Source organism: Hydractinia symbiolongicarpus, chromosome 9 (genome assembly GCF_029227915.1).
Source record: "Hydractinia symbiolongicarpus strain clone_291-10 chromosome 9, HSymV2.1, whole genome shotgun sequence".
Classification (NCBI taxonomy): domain Eukaryota; kingdom Metazoa; phylum Cnidaria; class Hydrozoa; order Anthoathecata; family Hydractiniidae; genus Hydractinia; species Hydractinia symbiolongicarpus.
The window spans coordinates 2,596,894-2,614,492 of record NC_079883.1 but is presented as its reverse complement, the minus strand read 5'-3'; the positions used below and the strand labels follow the sequence as shown (position 1 = coordinate 2,614,492).

General features: G+C 33.2%; 2 protein-coding genes and 1 long non-coding RNA gene across 4 annotated transcripts; 2 read left to right on the top strand and 1 right to left on the bottom strand.

The window, feature by feature from the left end:
• The first annotated feature begins 788 nt into the window (after positions 1-788).
• LOC130657637 (uncharacterized) lies at positions 789-5,828 on the top strand. 2 transcript variants are annotated; one of them, XM_057460641.1, is made up of 4 exons: positions 789-947; positions 2,903-3,244; positions 4,287-4,514; positions 4,957-5,828. In XM_057460641.1, exons 2-4 carry the CDS (start codon positions 2,911-2,913, stop codon positions 5,745-5,747), a joined length of 1,353 nt encoding a protein of 450 aa, XP_057316624.1. In that variant the 5' UTR covers positions 789-947; positions 2,903-2,910; the 3' UTR covers positions 5,748-5,828. The 2 variants fall into 2 exon arrangements, with proteins under 2 accessions (XP_057316624.1, XP_057316625.1); XM_057460642.1 differs by lacking the exon at positions 789-947 and adding an exon at positions 1,068-1,288.
• Positions 5,829-9,736: 3,908 nt separating this feature from the next.
• Positions 9,737-13,380, bottom strand: LOC130657641 (sphingolipid delta(4)-desaturase DES1-like). Its single transcript, XM_057460645.1, has 2 exons — positions 13,220-13,380; positions 9,737-10,982 (listed from the first exon to the last, which is right to left on the bottom strand). Exons 1-2 carry the CDS (start codon positions 13,299-13,301, stop codon positions 9,988-9,990), a joined length of 1,077 nt encoding a protein of 358 aa, XP_057316628.1. The 5' UTR covers positions 13,302-13,380; the 3' UTR covers positions 9,737-9,987.
• A 15-nt stretch (positions 13,381-13,395) lies between these two features.
• On the top strand, positions 13,396-16,656 carry LOC130657648 (uncharacterized). Its single transcript, XR_008985189.1, has 2 exons — positions 13,396-13,811; positions 16,271-16,656. It is a non-coding gene; the product is annotated as an uncharacterized LOC130657648 (long non-coding RNA).
• Positions 16,657-17,599: the final 943 nt, after the last annotated feature.

Genomic DNA, 17,599 nt, shown 5'->3' with positions numbered 1-17,599 from the left:
AAAAATTCCTGAAAACGAGGTCGAAACATTTATAAAAAAATTCTCTATAAATGCGATCATTTTTATACGCTATTATACGCTAATAGTACCCCTGTGCACGGATTCCACTGTACGATATACTTGTGGTACAGTGGTTTGTTTATCCTGATTTTTTTTGCGCAATTTACCGGTATTTGCTCTGTTATTGTTATTCTGTTGGATTAGCGTTTAACCCTAAAGTAAGGGCTGAATTTACAAGAGTGGCGAAAATATTAGTAATACAATATAATATACTGATTGTATTAATTTCAACAAATACACATGCAGCAAGTTTTTAAAAAAGTCACACAATTGTGACGCATAAAAAGTATAAAAACACAAATAAATTTAGGACAAATCTGTTTCGTGCAATAAAAGAAAGCACCTGTTATTGCAACTTTTACTAAAATTCCAACATGACACTGCTCTTTATGGGAAATTCGGATAGCGCGAATGCGATACACACTCGTTGTATATCACAGCAAATCCTCACATTTGGACGGTTTGTATCGCCGTTCCTAATGTCAGAAAAGGTTAGATATGCCCTGGGGTAGAGGCTGGCCGTGGCTTTGATTCGCCATAAAAGGGTCCACTCTTATTCTTAATAAAAAATTTATGAAGAACTGAATTTAAAAAAGTGACGCATGCATTTAATAAAAATAAGTTTTCCTTTGTTAGCTACTTGTAATGCTATTTAATTGATGGTTAATAGGCGTGACAAGAACAGCACTCCGGACTTTGGATATGGAACGACAAAAAAAACAAACGAACACAGACAACAAAGCTTGGGAGCGAGAAGAACAGTTGTATTTTACCGAACAAGCATAAATTATGCGTCTGAGTAAGGTAGTCTGGGTAATATTACATTTCTTCACCTGCCGCAAAAAGGACTTACCACTGAAGCAGGAAAGTAAAAGGGGTGTTTGAAGGTTTGTTAAGTTGAGTTATTTTACCTTATCTAATTCATTTTTGCAAAGTGTTGTTATATTCATAACAAGACTATTATAAGTGTGCTTTTAGTATTTTTGCAATAGCTAGATGCTATTAACCATACAAGATTTGCAGTTTTAAAAAAGGGGATTCCCTTTGTTGTCACTAATAATTCTGCATCGTTTTTAGCATGTGTTTTTTTTGTAATAATTTCTTCTCCGTCCCGCCATAGCATGTGAATAGACAAGATGCAATAAGTGTCTCGACCTTTTTTCCTAATACTTTCGTTACATGTGGCTAGGTTTTGTGGGTGCATACTACAGCTAGATAATCAGACAAGGTAAACTTGTGTTATATTGATTTGGTACAGACCATAGCTATACATATATAGCTAGACTCATTAAGCAAGTATACGGATAATTAAAGCTGTACTTAGCTTTTTTTGCCGATTTTGTTGGAATTGAGAAGGTGGTTACCATTCTCCTGTCGGGAATGTAACGTGGTTAATCTTGAGTTGAAAGAAAACACAAGGTGTCACGCCAAACTTTCACAGAAGAAGCTTCGATTAAACAAGTACTACAAGCATTTAGTTAAACTAGCAAAAACTCACCTAAAACTTAACAATATGTCAAGTTTAAGTTAGAAAACAAATAATGTAAAATTCAGCCCCTATTTATGAAGAGGTGACTGTGTGAACTGCGTGTTTTCCCTCAAATCATATGGCTACCCTAAAAAAAAATGGATGTGTAATTGGTTTAAAAGTATCACATGATTGGTTTACAAATCATATGACATTTGCCGACCAAGAAATATTGACAATTGCAAAATGACGGAGAATTTATGATTGATGTCTCAATTGTGTTGTCATAGAATACAGAAAATTTTCTGTTTTTTGCACCATCTTTCTTGTTCGCTTTCATTTTTATTAAGTTTTACAATGTCCAAACATACTAACTAGCTATGCATGATAATATGAGTATGGAAAGCCCCATTAAATTAGAACTAAAAATTTTTTCTGCCTGTTTCAATGTCAATGTAAAACAAATTTAACAAAGTGGAAAACGATGGTAAGTTAATGTTATTTTTTAAGCTCCAAAACAATAAGAAGTGAAAGCAATTGGAAAATGAATGGAATATATACAATTAAAACAAATTCTAAAACTATTTTCCTAATGCAAATAAAAAATTGTAATACATTTATTATCCAAAAGTGTTTTTAGACATTCCTTTCTCACGTTTATCCCCAAAATGGATGAAAAAATTGTGTGCGCATAGATGTTGACATAAATGTTGAGATTTTGTGTGGCCAATGGTGACGTTTTGCTTGGTAACAATTATCCTTTTTGACAATTCAAAAACGGACAACAGCTATGTTTTTGCTTACTACAATCCTGTTTTTGTATTCGTTTCAAATTGCTTTGCGTTGTTTCTTGAAAAAATCTAAACAATTTTAAAAAATTATGACACAATCTTACATGATTGTTTCAATTCATATAAAATGTGAAATGATGGTGGAGACAGTCCCTAATTTACCCATTGGATTTACTTCAAAAGTAGAAGAACAGATAGTTTTACACTAACTATAGTACATCACTGTAGCAGAAACAAAGGCAACAGTTACACAGCACAGTACAACTTTGTGAATCCAAAGTAGAATCCTAATCATTCACAATCTTTATGAGGCGTTTAAGTAACATATTTTGGAGTAGTTACCTTCTCTATAGTATTGGGGAAATTCAGGTAATTTCCAATTTGGAAATAACCTTTTAGGGCTACCGAGGATGCTAATTTACACTTTCTGCGGACCAGCTACACTTATAACAAGATACAAATACTATTTTGTATATCTAATTTGCAGATATTTTAAATAATGTATAAATATAAATTATGTATATATACCTATGGATATATAGTTGTTTAATCTGTAATTATTAAGCTGTTCTATAACGTTTAGGTAGAAGCATGGATGTTGAAAATCTTAAGACATTCTCCATTGAAGAGATTTCAAAGCATAACACTGAGGAGGACTGTTGGATTATTATTAAAAATAAAGTTTATGACATTACTAAATGGGTTCCAAAGCATCCTGGTGGATCCTCAATTTTATTTAACTTTGCTGGCAAAGACTGCAGTGATGAATTTAAAATATTTCACTTGCATTCAAATCATGTTCTCTTGAAATCATTTTTGGTTGGCAAAGTTTCAAAAGAGGATTGGAAAGAGCAATCAACGTTAGCACAAGATTTTGAACTGTTACATGACAAACTAAAGAAAAATAATGCATTTAAACCAGATTGTAAGTATACATTGATTCATTTTTATTTATTCGTTACAGGGAGTGTTGTCTTATACCAATATTTTGTCCACTATGCAGGTTGATTTTTGTGTTACAAATGCACAAAATATTCTTGGCCCAAAACTAACATGATTAGTACATTGTGATGGCCCATGGAAATGTGTTAAAAATTAAAATTAGCTTAGAAAAAGAAATCTTTATTCTTTGTGGTAATTTAGACTGTTAAGATATTTCCTACATGAAAAGTGTTCATTTACACTTGAAATCACTTGGCACAAGCTAACAAGATAATATGTTTTTAAACAAAAAGGATGTAAATAGTTATATAGTATTTTCTAACCCATGCCATAGCCATTATGATAAACAGTCAAAAAAATTTGGTACTAACTGCAGATCTAAAACTACGCCAACAGGAAATTATAGAGGGATGACTTATTCGACAAATTGTAAGCAACTGATTGCTATTGCTGAAAAGTGAAATTTTCCGTTATATAATAAACAAAACCTTTTTTTATGTATAAATAGTAAATGAACTAATTTTTGCTTGGTTTAGCACAGCCAAGTTTTGACGACAAACACATATATATTTTTGAGTCCAGCCTAAATAAACAATTTTTTATAAGCAAGTAAGTTGCAAAAAGCTGACACTGAGGTTAGGCTCAACCACTAAGTTCACATAAATGCTCAAGCTAAAAATTTAGAGAGTTTACTAACTTAAGCCTAAATCTGGATAATATAAGATGCAGTCCACAAAACAATTTTTTTAAAAGAATAAAAAAGGTTTTTGTGACAAATAATACCAAACATACAAAATTAGAAGGTGTGCAAGTCTCTAACATTTAAATATATAAACTTTTGCAACTTTAAGGTTAAAATGAAAAATCGAGTTGCTGATGCAAAATTTGTGTTCTGTTTATTATGTAACATATAATAAGTCGATTTTGAATATGCTTATAATAATCCGTTCAACTTTCTAAAAAGCATTTTTTTATGCAATTTGGATCCTTATTCAAACATAATCTATTGCTTATCTTCATTTTAGATTGGTTTTATTTTCGAAAGGGTTTAATAATCTTATCATTGTTCATTGCATCCATCACACTCCTTCTCAGCTCATCTAGCATAATATCATGCTTTGTAAGTGCTGTGTGTCTTGGTTTATTTTGGCAGCAACTTGCATTTATTGGACACGACTTAGGTCACCATGTTGTTACACATAATCGAAAATTGGATGACCAAATTGCAATTTTTGTGGGAAATCTATTGCAAGGTAATATCAATATGTTTAAACAATTCTTTACAAGTTTTCTTTAAAAAGCACTTGACTCTGAAATAGCCCACTTCCTTCTTTATTTAAATATTTGCGTGTTCTTAAAACGTATACAGCCTAACCACTTTTCTTCAATATTATAAAATGCAGCCAAGGAACAACTGATTTTAATAAAGTTAAATTTTAGGGACATCATGACTATTTCTCAGGTTACTTTTTTATAAAAAGATTTTGTTGGTAGAGCATACTTCTTTTTTTACTTTTACTATGTTTGCAGGGATGAATTGAAGTTAATGACAATTCTCCTACATGTATGTGCTCCCACATAATGTTCATTGATAACAAAAGCAAGAAAAATAAACGAAGCAATCTATTTGTTTCACTAAAATTTAAATAAGGTTTCACCAGAGGTTGTTGTATAGAAAGGACCACTTTTTTTTAGGAATAAGCGTTGAGTGGTGGAAACACAGTCATAACACGCATCATACCGTCACAAATTCTATTAATTATGATCCAGATATTCAACATCTGCCCGTTTTGGCCGTCTCAAAAGAATTCTTTAAAAATGTATTTTCAACTTACCACAAACGTGTTTTAAAATTTGACAGTGCAGCTCGTTGGTTTATCTCTATCCAGCATTACATGTTTTATGTTATTATGGCATTAGCTCGATTCAATTTGTATGCACAAAGCTATATTTATAATATTATTGGGTATGGCTCAAAGACAGAAAAAAGGAAAATCGAACTTCTATCATTGGCTTTCTTCTGGGTTTGGTATGGGTATATGTTGTCGTTTACAAGTTCATGGTCCCATGCAGTTTTCTTCTTGTTTATGTCTCATGCAGTAGCTGGACTGGTTCACGTTCAAATATGTATTAGTCATTTTGCAATGGAAACATATCATGGTATTCCGCAGAGTAGCTTTGAGAAAGATGGCTACATTCGCTCACAACTATTGACAACAATGAATGTAGATTGTTATCCCTTCATGGACTTCTTTCATGGCGGACTTCAATTCCAAATTGAACACCATCTTTTTCCTCATCTCACAAGAAGTAAATTTCGCTATGCTCAAAAGGAACTGAAGAAGTTATGCGAGAAACATAATTTGCCCTACGTAAACAAATCTTTTTATCACGCAAATAAGGATGTGGTAACAAAGTTGTACGAAACGTCGCAAGAACTCAAATTGTCCAGCATGTTTTGGGATGGTATCAATATGATTGGCTAAACTTTTTTTTTTCATTTTGTACTTTTTTTATGGGTAAAAAAGATACTGACATCGAGGAAGATACCTTGCAACAGCTATAAAGTTGTTCTAATCACTTTAAAGTTATATGTTTACCAGTTCTGTTCAAATTCAAGATTTTTAATTTTTGTTGTGCTTATCACCTCAAAGGTATGCGTGTGTAGTGTGTTGGCACCAGTCTAGTTCGTGATTTGTTGTTTTTAAGACCAAACCTTATATCGGCATGTTTTCATACAATAAAATTCAGAAAAAATGATCAGTTACGGTACGCATCTACCAAATTCGAATGCAGCTAATCGAACATCTCCATATTTCGAACACACTTTGGAGGTTTTATAAAACATGAGCTTTTGTTTATTCGAACATATTTTCGATTCCCTCCAAATTTAAACTGTTGGATGTGTACTGCACATTGCAAAGAAGATGTTTTATTTCAGTATCTTACCAACAAACACGCCGTCAATATTCTTTTGATGAATTGATCAATTCTCCAGATCACCAGTCCTTTTCTCGCTTCGACTGCAACTAGTTTTAGCAATCAGATTTATTTTTTATGGTTTGGTTAGGATATGTGGGATTATAGTTAAGAATTAAACAACTTGTACAAGGCGGTCAGGAATCTGGAATAAAAGTCAGAGGGGGGTCTTGGAAGGTCAGGGTATTTTTTTCGTGGAAAACTCAATTATCAACTGTCCTTGAAATTATCAAATTAGAGATTTGCTTTTAAAAAATTTTTTTTTTCGTAATAAGCAGTTTGACACGCAATTGAAGAAAATGTAGGAAAAATCAGTGAAAATCAATGAAAAATGGGCTGGCAACCCAGTAATAGATTAGTGTTGCAATTTATGTAGTTAGTGTTTTAAATTATATAATTATTGTTTTGAATTATATTGTTAAAAATTATACTTCCATGCTTATTATAAAAACATTAAAATTGTTTTATTTCAGAAATTTATTTCAAATGCTAACATTTTTTGGGGATATAAACAAACGCCTCGCACAAGGATCCCTCGAAAGCTGTCTTTTTTTTCAACAAGGGCATATTTTTTAAAGCATTAATTTCTTTGATTACTCATTGTTATAGTGACCCGTAATTTTTAATGATCATTTCAGGATACATTCCTTTAGCTGAACATTCTACTCTGTGTTTGAAAAGGGGACGCTATAATTGGCTGGTGTAAAATGGACTAAATTATTGTATTTTTAAAACATAGTTGTCATTTTTCAATTTCAATTACGCGACAGTTTTAGAACAGTTATTTTTGGATTAGAAGCAAATTGTAATTTTATGTAACAGCAAAATTCTCTATTGAAGCAGGGCTCTAATGTTAAATTCACATTCACAGCAAAAGTTTCACATTGTGCGACGCGTTTTGACTGTATATGGTAATACAATCATATAATTGTGTGAATTAGCTTAATGCGGTATTATTACAGTATCTTTTTCTGTATTTTATTTGACATTTAAGTTATTTGTTAGCATGTGTAGGCAGTATTTAAAAAAAAAATGAATATGGCGAATCTCTTATCTTAAGACTATCCAGCCTGATTTCACTTTATAGTATTTTCACTCTATAGTTTTTGCGCATTCTCAAAAATTAGGCGCAAAACATTTTGCGCGAAAATGAATATGCGCGAAATACCTTTTCCCAGAAACAAAACTTCATGAAATAATTTAAAAGCTCGTATATTTTGTTTATAAACCTGAATATCACCATTTTCTCCGTTCCTTTGTAAGGAAACTTGGACTTGATCCAAAATACTTCAAAAGAAATGTGCTTTCTCCAAAACTAAGATGGACTTTCGTAGAGAATATGTTTCCGACGTAAAATGTGACTGAGTTTTTTGAGACGCGATTCTAAATGCCATTCTGTTTTCTAATGCTGCTGCAAGAGATGTAAAGGGTGATTTAATAACTTTATTGTCAAGTACTCTGATAGCTCCCTCGCAACGTTGAATTATTGGACTTTGCGAGGCAGCTGTTTCCTTTTGCTGAATCACAAAAATCTCCGGAAGCAGCGGCAACTTTTGACAATTGCGCATGCACTATCAAAATGCTTTTTGATGGCAGCCGCGCACAATGCTGCTATATGGAAATTCACCTTTAAAGAGAAATCTGTCAAAGCCTTTTAAACCGCAAAGCCACAGACAGCGGTCGCCTCAAGTGGGGGATGTCTACAAAACCCGGCCGAGTCATTTCAGAGACTATAAAAATGTGAATTGATCCTTTCTGCTTTTCAACGTTCACTATGAGAATAGGATGATATGAGCGGCTATGGAAGCTTTAAATGAACTAGGACCCCCTCTCGCAACAGTACCATTAGGAATTAAAGAGGAAATCTCAGGTTACTTAGTGAAAGTTTGGATTTGTGCCTATAATAAACACTAGTTTTCTTGACAAATTACATGATCAAATTTTATGACAAAAAGTAACAAGTAAATTTCATGCCATTTTTTATGAAAATTTAGCTAATTTTATGCAAATCTTATGCCACTGCCTAATTTTGATAACCGTATGGTTCAATGGTCCTTACTAATTTCTCACAAATTTGACAAATCTCCTACAAAAACTGGATAACCCTTGGAAAACTTGGTAAACACATAAAAAAGTGCTTTAAATTTGCTTTGACAGTCTATACTGTTACCGCTAAGGTTCATTGCTAAACAATGGGTTAAATCAATTAAGTCTAAGGGTTTGCCTTTAAAATTTGTTTCTGGTTTTTATCAACTATCTGCAAGCTTGTTACTAAATTTTGGGTTAGGAATAAACAGCCTTGAGTAAGTCTTTGCGATCTTTGGAACTAGTTGTAAATATCCTCCGGTTGATAAGATCTTTTTTTGACCCGGATGCATGACACTTTGCATTTGATTTTGCTTGAGATAACCCACTGTTGTCAATTTTGAATGCTTTAACACAAATTTTACAAAAAGCTGAAAATTTATCATTTTTAACAGAACTGAGCCAAGGATAGCTTTTTTCCCACTCTGGAAGGTGTTTAATTAATCACTATTGTAATTACTAACCTTGAAAAAAGTTGTTCTACTCTCTTCTCGACTTAAATAATTGCTACATAAAACTCTTGGAAATGTCATAAGAATACTTTATTCGGAGAAACTTTCGCGAGTCCAAAAACTCGCGAAATTTTTTGGATAAATTTTCGCGAATCTGCAGATTAAAAAATATTCGCGAGATAAACTTTCGCGATTGGTGATTTTTTATGTTCTTATAAAAAAAAGTGGCCTATAATTCTTATGATAGAGAAGTGTTTTTTAACGATGTAATTTTCTTTCTAATAGTATGTAAAAACTTCTATTTACAAATTGGGTTCATCGTCAAAATCACAAAACGGATCAAACACATTTCTAGGCTCGTCTTCTTGTCGGCTCCCACGCATCGTCGTCATCGTCAAACATTTGAAACATCATCGCTTTTGTTTATTTCTAAATTTATTCCAATCTCGTTTCCAGTGCCAGTTGTATCGGGAGGGCAAGCCGAGTGAGGTAACTTTTAAAACCAGCAAATTTTATTGGATAAACTTTTGCGAATCGACAATTTAGAAAGTTTGTACTGAATAAACTTTCGCGAATGGCCATTTTTTAAAGTTTCGCGAAAAAGGCCAAAAAACGCGAAAGTTTCTCTCGCGAAAGTTTCTCCGAATAAAGTAATAAATGCTGAGTAAAGAGCAAACAAAATTAAAAATAACTGCGTAAACAAAATTTTGGAGAACACAAACAAAAAATGATTTTTTATACCAACAAACCAATTTTATGCTAGTTTTATAATTTTTGAATTGCTGATTTTATGATATTTTATGACTTAATGCCGGCTGGGACACATGCTTATATCAAAAAGGCGAAAGACCCTGGGGACGAGGTTGTGTACGAAATTCCTCACAATTGTTTTTTCAACACGTCATTGGAGATTCAAAAAACTATAGGGATGTGAGGATTTTAGTTACAAAAAACATGTATTTTATTCGAAAAATGATTGTATTTTTTTCTAAAGTAAGACTGAACTAAATAAGAAACAAATCCATAGTTCTAAATAGGAGAAAATTGCTAAATATATAACCTATCTTCCAGTGACAACAAAACAACTTTAAAAAGAATCACAATTTTAAAATAAATACTTTTCGTTTTCAATTATCTATTTGATCACATCTAATTGTCTGTTCCACGGCAAAAAAATATATCTAATAATTAACAATCATCTAGAAATAGATTAATCCATTTTCTTTAAGTTCTCGTCCTTCTCTGCAATTGTACACCCATTGGTATGACTTGAACAATCTGAACCATTGGTCTCATTCTGGTGTTCATTTTTACCTTTCATTCTATACAAGTACTCGCGCCTTTTTACTCTTGCATACGGTCCAATCGAGGGATCTGTTATGTAATCATACAACACTTTGACCCATGATGTGTGATACGGTATTGTATTGTAATACTCTGGTGCGTATTCTCTCACTTTCGGAAGCAGTGATCCAGGAACGTTTGGAAAATCGTGATGCTCATTATGATACCCCACGTTAAATGTAAACTTGTTTAAAATACCATAATATGAATATGTTTCAAAGCCAAGTGAAAACATATAGTGCTCAGATATAAAATGCCCAGCAACAGGATGAAGACCCATACCCAAAAGGGATCCCGCAATCATGTAAAACAGGGCCTTCGGACCAAGATATTTAAAAACAACTGCATCGAATGCAAACTGCAGAACAAAATTAAACACTTCCAATTTCGATGCTGACTTTGGATTCATCAACAGTGGTCGCAATGCATAGAAGAATGGCTGTAAGAACATCCAGACTGCCTTTCCAAAAGTGTTTGTAAACATTTTAGCTTCCATCTCTGTGGGTATGTCAGTATCGATATGTTCATGACCTTGATATTTGTGATGTTCTAAATGATACTTCTTAAATGACAATGCCATAGGTACGCCAATAGGTAAATTAGCAAACAGGCTAAATATTCTATTGCGCATCGGTTTTAAGTGTCCAAATGCCATATTATGGGCAACTTCGTGGATAGCCAATAGGAGAGCATGGTTAGCTGTACCACTGACAACATAAGTAGTAATCACCACATACAACCAACTCAAATTGAAATGTGAGATTAAAAAAGTCATTGCAAATTGAAAAAACACCAACATCGTCACTTCATATTTAAACCAGTGATCAACAACCATCAACTTCTTAATATCAGGGTGATTTTCTAAAAAAAATATAAATGCACATTAACTACTGCTAAAATGTCCAAGTTAATGATAATTGACAACTTTGTAAAAATGGCTAAGAAAGTGCCATTGTTTTAATATTTTGGTGCAGCATTCAGCCCTCAAAATTAGCGTTGGCAATCAGCAATTGCCGTGGCAATTGCTAGCGCGGTTTCATTTCGCAACGGCAAAAAACTGCCGAGGCTAATTCATGTTGCCGAAGAAAAAAGGGGGACGTTTTGAATTGTGAACCCCAAACTCTCTCAATCTTAACTTCCTTTTCTACATAAAGAAAAGTCATAAATTTCAGACCTGCTATGGTTTTAAATCCATGATAAAATGTCTGTTCTGCCTGTAAGTGCAGTTTTGCAGACTTGATTCATCCGTGCTCCGTCGGCGTTAACCCCCCGCATGGCTGGATTTCTTGTGCAAGACCTGGTTACCAACGACGAAGGGGCCAAGCAAAAGAGATTATGTCTACTTAGTTCTTTTAACTAAGTTAGGAGTCGGTGAATTAGCTAGGTTGGTCAGGCTGGCTATGAATAGGCTTGCTCGTGGATTGAAAGGACCAGGACTATTCAATAATTCTGAGACTAAAAGTGCGTGCGTGCAATCACACGCCTCTCCTGAAAAAGACTGATGTTTAAAGGTAAGTAAGACTAACTAAAAAATTAAAACTTTCAAAATTGCCATTGCTTCATTCTCTTGCGTCGGCAAATTATCGCCGATGGATTGCCGCTGCAAAGGACTATGTGTATCACAAACATAAAGGCATGTATGTATGCGAAAATTTACTAACGAGATATTTGTTTTTCAAGATTTGCGTAGGTGTTATAAAAATGTGTGAACTGAGTATGCAGAAAGATGATAGAAGTGCTAACTTTTTCTTTATGCTGAATATGCGTGCACGTGCTCAGAATTATTAATAGACAGAAGTCAGGTTTACAAGAGACAGCTCATATGCATATTCTTTAACTTTGATTTTTTTTAATTCGATAGTGAAAGTAAACTATCTAAAAAATATTATTATGCATATTTTTATAAGGAAGTTCCATACCACGCATAATGTTTACAAAAAATATGCTCAACTCATTTTCCACATATTTTTCAAAGGTGTGAAGGATATAAAACCTCTAAAAAGGCTTTTTCCAGAAAAAAGGGATGTTCCAAATATTTTCATAGACTATAAAATATCTATTTAAGCTATTCATTCTTGGCTTAACGTCCGTTTTCCATGCATGGGTTGGATGGAGTATATTAATGACCCTCTTCCAATCTGATCTAGACTGTGTTAGATCTAAACTTAACTTTCAAAAAAGAAATGTTTGAATCCAATTAGGGAATTTTTTAAGAAAAATCCAAAGAATATAGATAAAATATAACTTCAGTTCTTCATGGCTGTTATGTTATTTGTGGCGCCATAGATTAGTGGTTATAGCTCTCGTACTGTGTGCGGGAGACCGGGGTTCAATTCCTCTTGACGGCGATTTATTATGTGCGAGTGAGTGTTACCATAGCCCCGGGTTAATAGACAGGTTATATCCCTCGATATTTGTGAGACTAGCCATGTAAAATATGGACATCTCTCTATCTATCTATCTAGATGCTTTCCCATAAAATCTTTAATCTTCATTATTAACATTTTGCCTAGCGTGAGTCTTGTTTTTTTACCTACACGCATGCCCATTGTTCTCCAATAGAATCAAAACAAATTAAGTCAAACGGAAAGTAGTCTATAAACAGGCCGTTTTCTCAATCCTGAATCACAACAACTAACATGGTAAATCTCTCAAAATTTGTAAACGACTAACTAGTCAGTCAATGTTCAATAAAAAAATCGAAAAAATTATATTTATTTAATCGCTATTTAATCACTAGCAAGGATTCTGCTTAGCTGTCACTAATTTGAATTTCATAATCACTAAAATGAGGCAATTGAGTTGTAAAGGAATCCCAGTTGAAGCAGTTTACGGTGATGTCCCAGAAATATTGTGGTCCCACAGAAGAACTTTGGATCCTTCTGGATATCCCCAAGACATTTAACTATTTCAAAACATTAGGAAATAAAAGAATAATAAAATAATAATAAAAATAAAAATACACTAACTAGCTATAGCTAAAAATAACTATAGCTAGCTGGCTAGATGGCTTACTTGCAATCTATAGCAAGCAATTTTTTTAAAAAAAAATAAATCCAAAGCTCCAAATTAACGCAAAATACATAAAAAAGGCTTACTAAGTATCTCTTTACGTCTGGCCGCATGAGGTTCATCATTCTTACTCCATGTGAAGTCTTCCCTGGTTACTGACGCACCCATGTTTTCCTTGGCTGGCTATATGCGCCTCTCTGCTACCGTCCAGATTTGATTCGAAGGACAGTTTGTTATGAAATCGATAATTTATTGAGGGGGTTTCACCAAAAGATTATGTGAATAATTTATGCAGCGTTGTATTCTGCGAATTATCCGGATTAATAATGGCGATGGTTTTTCTTCTTATACTACTTCTATTCTCCATGTGCTTTTTGTTTGTTTTTCCTGTGAATGTTGTCCTCTGATGTTTTTGAACTAAGATGTTTTCATTCCCTGTAGCTACTGTATAAGCCACCACCTCCCCCACACACCCCTTTTCCATCTTGATCACCTAAAGATAAAGTGCCGTTAAGCCAATGAGAAATATGCTTGGATGCTAGCTAAACTGAAATCAAAAGATGGTGTTTAAAAATTGTCTTCACTTCAAGTGATCGTCCCCAAAAGGATTTTTATTCCTGGAGACATTGGTTTATTGGGTGATTACTCTGCGGACTGCGCTCTCAATCAAACCTAGAGGTCGTGGGTTTAGTTTTTTTCCATCCAACTTCTTTTGCAGTGCACCAGCATTCTACACTTGGGAATCTAAAATGCACCTTACAGTTTAAATTGTTCTCGTTTTTTTAAAAAGGGAATAAAACGTTATGATTATGCACCCATCAGTCAAGGAAAACAGCAAATTAGGACATCCTAAGTCAATAATTCTATTTCCCAATTTAGGAGAGGGATTCCTGGCCTAATTTTTAGCTATCCTACCTAGGAAAACATTACTTTCAAGAGTCGATTGGTAGGTTCAAAATTGTGCTAAAAAATAATAAATCAAGGTCAGCCAGTATACTGCAAAGCAGTTATTTAAATCAACCAAAATTACTCGAAAATACGTTAACATTTCATCCCCAGGCTTTCTTTGCTTTTAAGGCCCCCGTGCATCATATGGAATTTAGAAAAAATCGCAAATTAATTTCGTTTTTTTCTTAACATAATTTAGTTAGTTTTTAAAATTAAATAACCAAATAATAACAGTTAGTATAAATGTGAGGCTGAAGTCAATTGCAAGTGGAACAAAACCAGTTTTACAATAACTCCTTTCAAAAACAAAGTGAGGCATGTCTTCGCATTTTCTCTGGAACCATTCCAGACATTTGTTGCATTCCACCATATCCTTGTCTTCATTGTTATTATTTCTGCAGTATGGCATTCTGCAGGAGCAAAAATAATTCAACCGTTGTAGATTTTCTTCGGCAACGCAACATTTTACCTTTAACGGTTGGAAAATGTTCGTTTTCGGATTTAAGAAGATATGCATAACAGTTACTGACCTTGTTTCGCAATGCTTCGTTTCGCTTTTGTTTGTGAGAAATATTCCGTTCAATACACCATGACAACAATCCATGTATTTTGCGCCCAAGATTACAAATAAGGTTCCGTTGAATGTCAGCTGTTTACCTTTTCCATTGTCTATGTCTTCAAATTGGATCTTGTGATTTACGATGTTTATTTTTTCTGAGATAAATTTGAAACAATATACCTAATACCTATACCTAGAATATACCTAATAAAGTAAAAGGTTTTATTGTTCTCAAGAACATACTTAAAGTATAGATGTTGTACTCACTCGTGTCGAATAGCTTATCTTTTTTATAGATGGAATATTACCAGTCGGTTTTAATTTTGTGTTGAAGAATAATTTCCTCTGCTTCCGTTCCAATATGTCGCGATCGCGAAACGTTTTTTAATGAAATGAAATAAAATTAAAAAAACACGAGTTATCAATTTTGTATAAATAGCAAATCTCACATTTTTCTACTAAATAGAAAAAGCATGTGCGCAAAATTTTATGTTGATGTTTTGCTTTGTGTTCGGTATTTTTCCAATTTTCTTTATATTCGGCATGTCTCCAGTGCAAGTGCGACATGATAAAAAAAAAATTAAAAAATACGACCTACTAATCGACTCTTGTAACTAATGTTTTCCAGCTACCTAGCTATACTAATTAGGCTAAAAAAAATTTTCAAAATCAAAAGCACCATTAACATGTTATCTGCATCTTTGTTAGACTTTCTTTGTCATCCAAATCTTAAAACATTGATATCTAAAAGAAAGATATTGACTAAAGATATCTAAAAAAGATATTGAACAAACTGGTCAAATTATTTTTTGCATAGTCTATATTATAATACCCATAGCTATATGCCTGTCTGTGTGTCATGCAAAATGGTACTGAAAGTAGCGAGACGCTTGCAATGCGATATAAAAAGAATGGAAAAAAACCAGGGATTTTTCCATGGGCCACCGACTTGTCTTATAAGCTAGGATAGCCTAACAGACGCGGGTGTGCAGTACCGCCTGCGTGTAACTTTACATGTACGCGAGTTTTACGACCTCATGTAACGATCTCATGTCTACATAAAGAACGTTCACATATCTTTTGTTTACACACGAACTTAATTGCTTTCTATTGTTATCGTCGTGCGCGAGTCATAACAATAAGATTTGATGAATCCTTTTGTTGTCACATGTAACATGCATGTTATTGTTTAAAAGTGTTAAAGATCACGAAGGCTATTGAAATATATTATTTTAGAAAAAAGAACGAACATAACACTTAATATTTAAAAAAAACTAATGTTGCTACTTTTTAAAACTTTTAGTAATAATTCTTTATCATCGAAGCATATTTTTTAACATGCAAAACTTTTAAAAGTTCTTCTTATAAAAAGCAACGTTTAACAGCGCAAACGGAAAAACCCTACTTTCAAAAAACAAATTAAATTTCAATACCGAAGAAAGAAAAATCTAAAAATCTAACTTTTGACGTTCTTGACAGATCTAATTGTGAGAACATTTTGTATTTATAGGGATAATGCGTAAGGTAAGGCGTTAAGAACATTCAGCTGCGAAAAATTTGAACGTTAAAATAATGTTTTTTGCAAAGTTCAATGTTCTTTAGGTGAGGTAACGTCTATCTGTTTCTTTAGGAATTTTTCGTGGAGGAGTTCCCTTAAAATACATTAAAACCGTCGCTGGACAAGTTATACCCTGACGGGCATCGATTTCAACAAGATAATGACCCGAAGCACACATCCATTCTTGCAAGAGAATTTATGCAAAACAACAACATAAATCACTGGCCAACACCCGCTGAAAGTCCAGACCTTAACCCAATAGAGATGCTGTGGTCTGAATTAAAACAGTATCTACGTTGGCGTGTTAAACCGTCGACGAAAGAAGAATTGGTCAATGGCATTAAATTTTTTTTGAGAAATGTTACTGTAGCAAAATGTAATAAATACATTGATCATTTATATAAGGTTATTCCAATAGTTATTGAAAGAGAAGGTCGAGCATCTGGACATTAAAACAATGTTTTTATTTCGTTTGTTCCCATTTCCCGGAGGCCCATTTTTAAATTTTTTAAAATGCGATCTAAAAAAAGCTTTTATATCGCCGTTTTTCGTTTTCAAACTTTTAAAATGGGATCTTAAAAATCTTTTCTATCAGCGTTTTTCGTTTTTAAACTTTTAAAATGCGATCTAAAAAGCTTTTCTATCACCGTTTTTTCGTTTTTAAACTTTTAAAATGCGATCTAAAAAAGCTTTTCTATCGCCGTTTTTCAATCTTAAACTTTTAAAATGTGTTCTAAAAATCTTTTCTATTGCCGTTTTTCATTTTTAAATTTTTAAAACGCGATCTAAAAAAGCTTTTATTTTTAAAGTTTTAAGTAAAGTGAGTAAAAACAATAAACCTTTGTTAAATTTTATTTTCGTTCGTGGATCTCTTGACGACTGTAGCAATTAAATACAACAATGGGACACACACAGTTCACATGAGCTAATTAAATTTCGCGAACAAGTCATGAACTCTATTGTTTTCAACATGCAAAAATAGCTCATGTATTTAACAATAGGTTAACAATAACAACGAAAGTTCTAAGGCTACCGAAAGCTCATGCGAAGGTGATAACTATCGCGTACATGTAAAGTTACACGCAGGCGGTACTGTATGTACTTTTTGTGCAAAAGTTGAAAATATGTTTTTGCATTCTAATAAGGCTGTTAACATGGCTTAATTAGGATATAATAACCTAATTTGCTGTTTTCCCTGATTGACCATGTGGTTTATAATAAATTTGGTTCTGATGCAAAAATATTTTATCTGCTTTTATGTGCAATTATGCAGACTTGTCTCATCGACATTCACATGATTAGGTATCAGCTGTAATCCACATTTACCAACTAATGTATGTGTTGATGATATTTTAGTCCACATAATTCTTTATCTACGCATGAGTTGGTAGGTTGTCTAGG

What these genes read in the sequence shown, in the direction of transcription:
- LOC130657637 (XM_057460641.1), top strand. Translation starts at nt 2,911, where the DNA reads ATGGATGTTGAAAATCTTAAGACATTCTCCATTGAAGAGATTTCAAAG. An exon ending in TAATGCATTTAAACCAGATT is followed by an intron (nt 3,245 to 4,286) that starts GTAAGTATACAT and finishes TCTTCATTTTAG; the next exon opens with ATTGGTTTTATTTTCGAAAG. An exon ending in TGTGGGAAATCTATTGCAAG is followed by an intron (nt 4,515 to 4,956) that starts GTAATATCAATA and finishes ACTTTTTTTTAG; the next exon opens with GAATAAGCGTTGAGTGGTGG.
- LOC130657641 (XM_057460645.1), bottom strand. Translation starts at nt 13,301, where the DNA reads ATGGGTGCGTCAGTAACCAGGGAAGACTTCACATGGAGTAAGAATGAT. An exon ending in CAGACGTAAAGAGATACTTA is followed by an intron (nt 10,983 to 13,219) that starts GTAAGCCTTTTT and finishes TATTTTTTTTAG; the next exon opens with AAAATCACCCTGATATTAAG.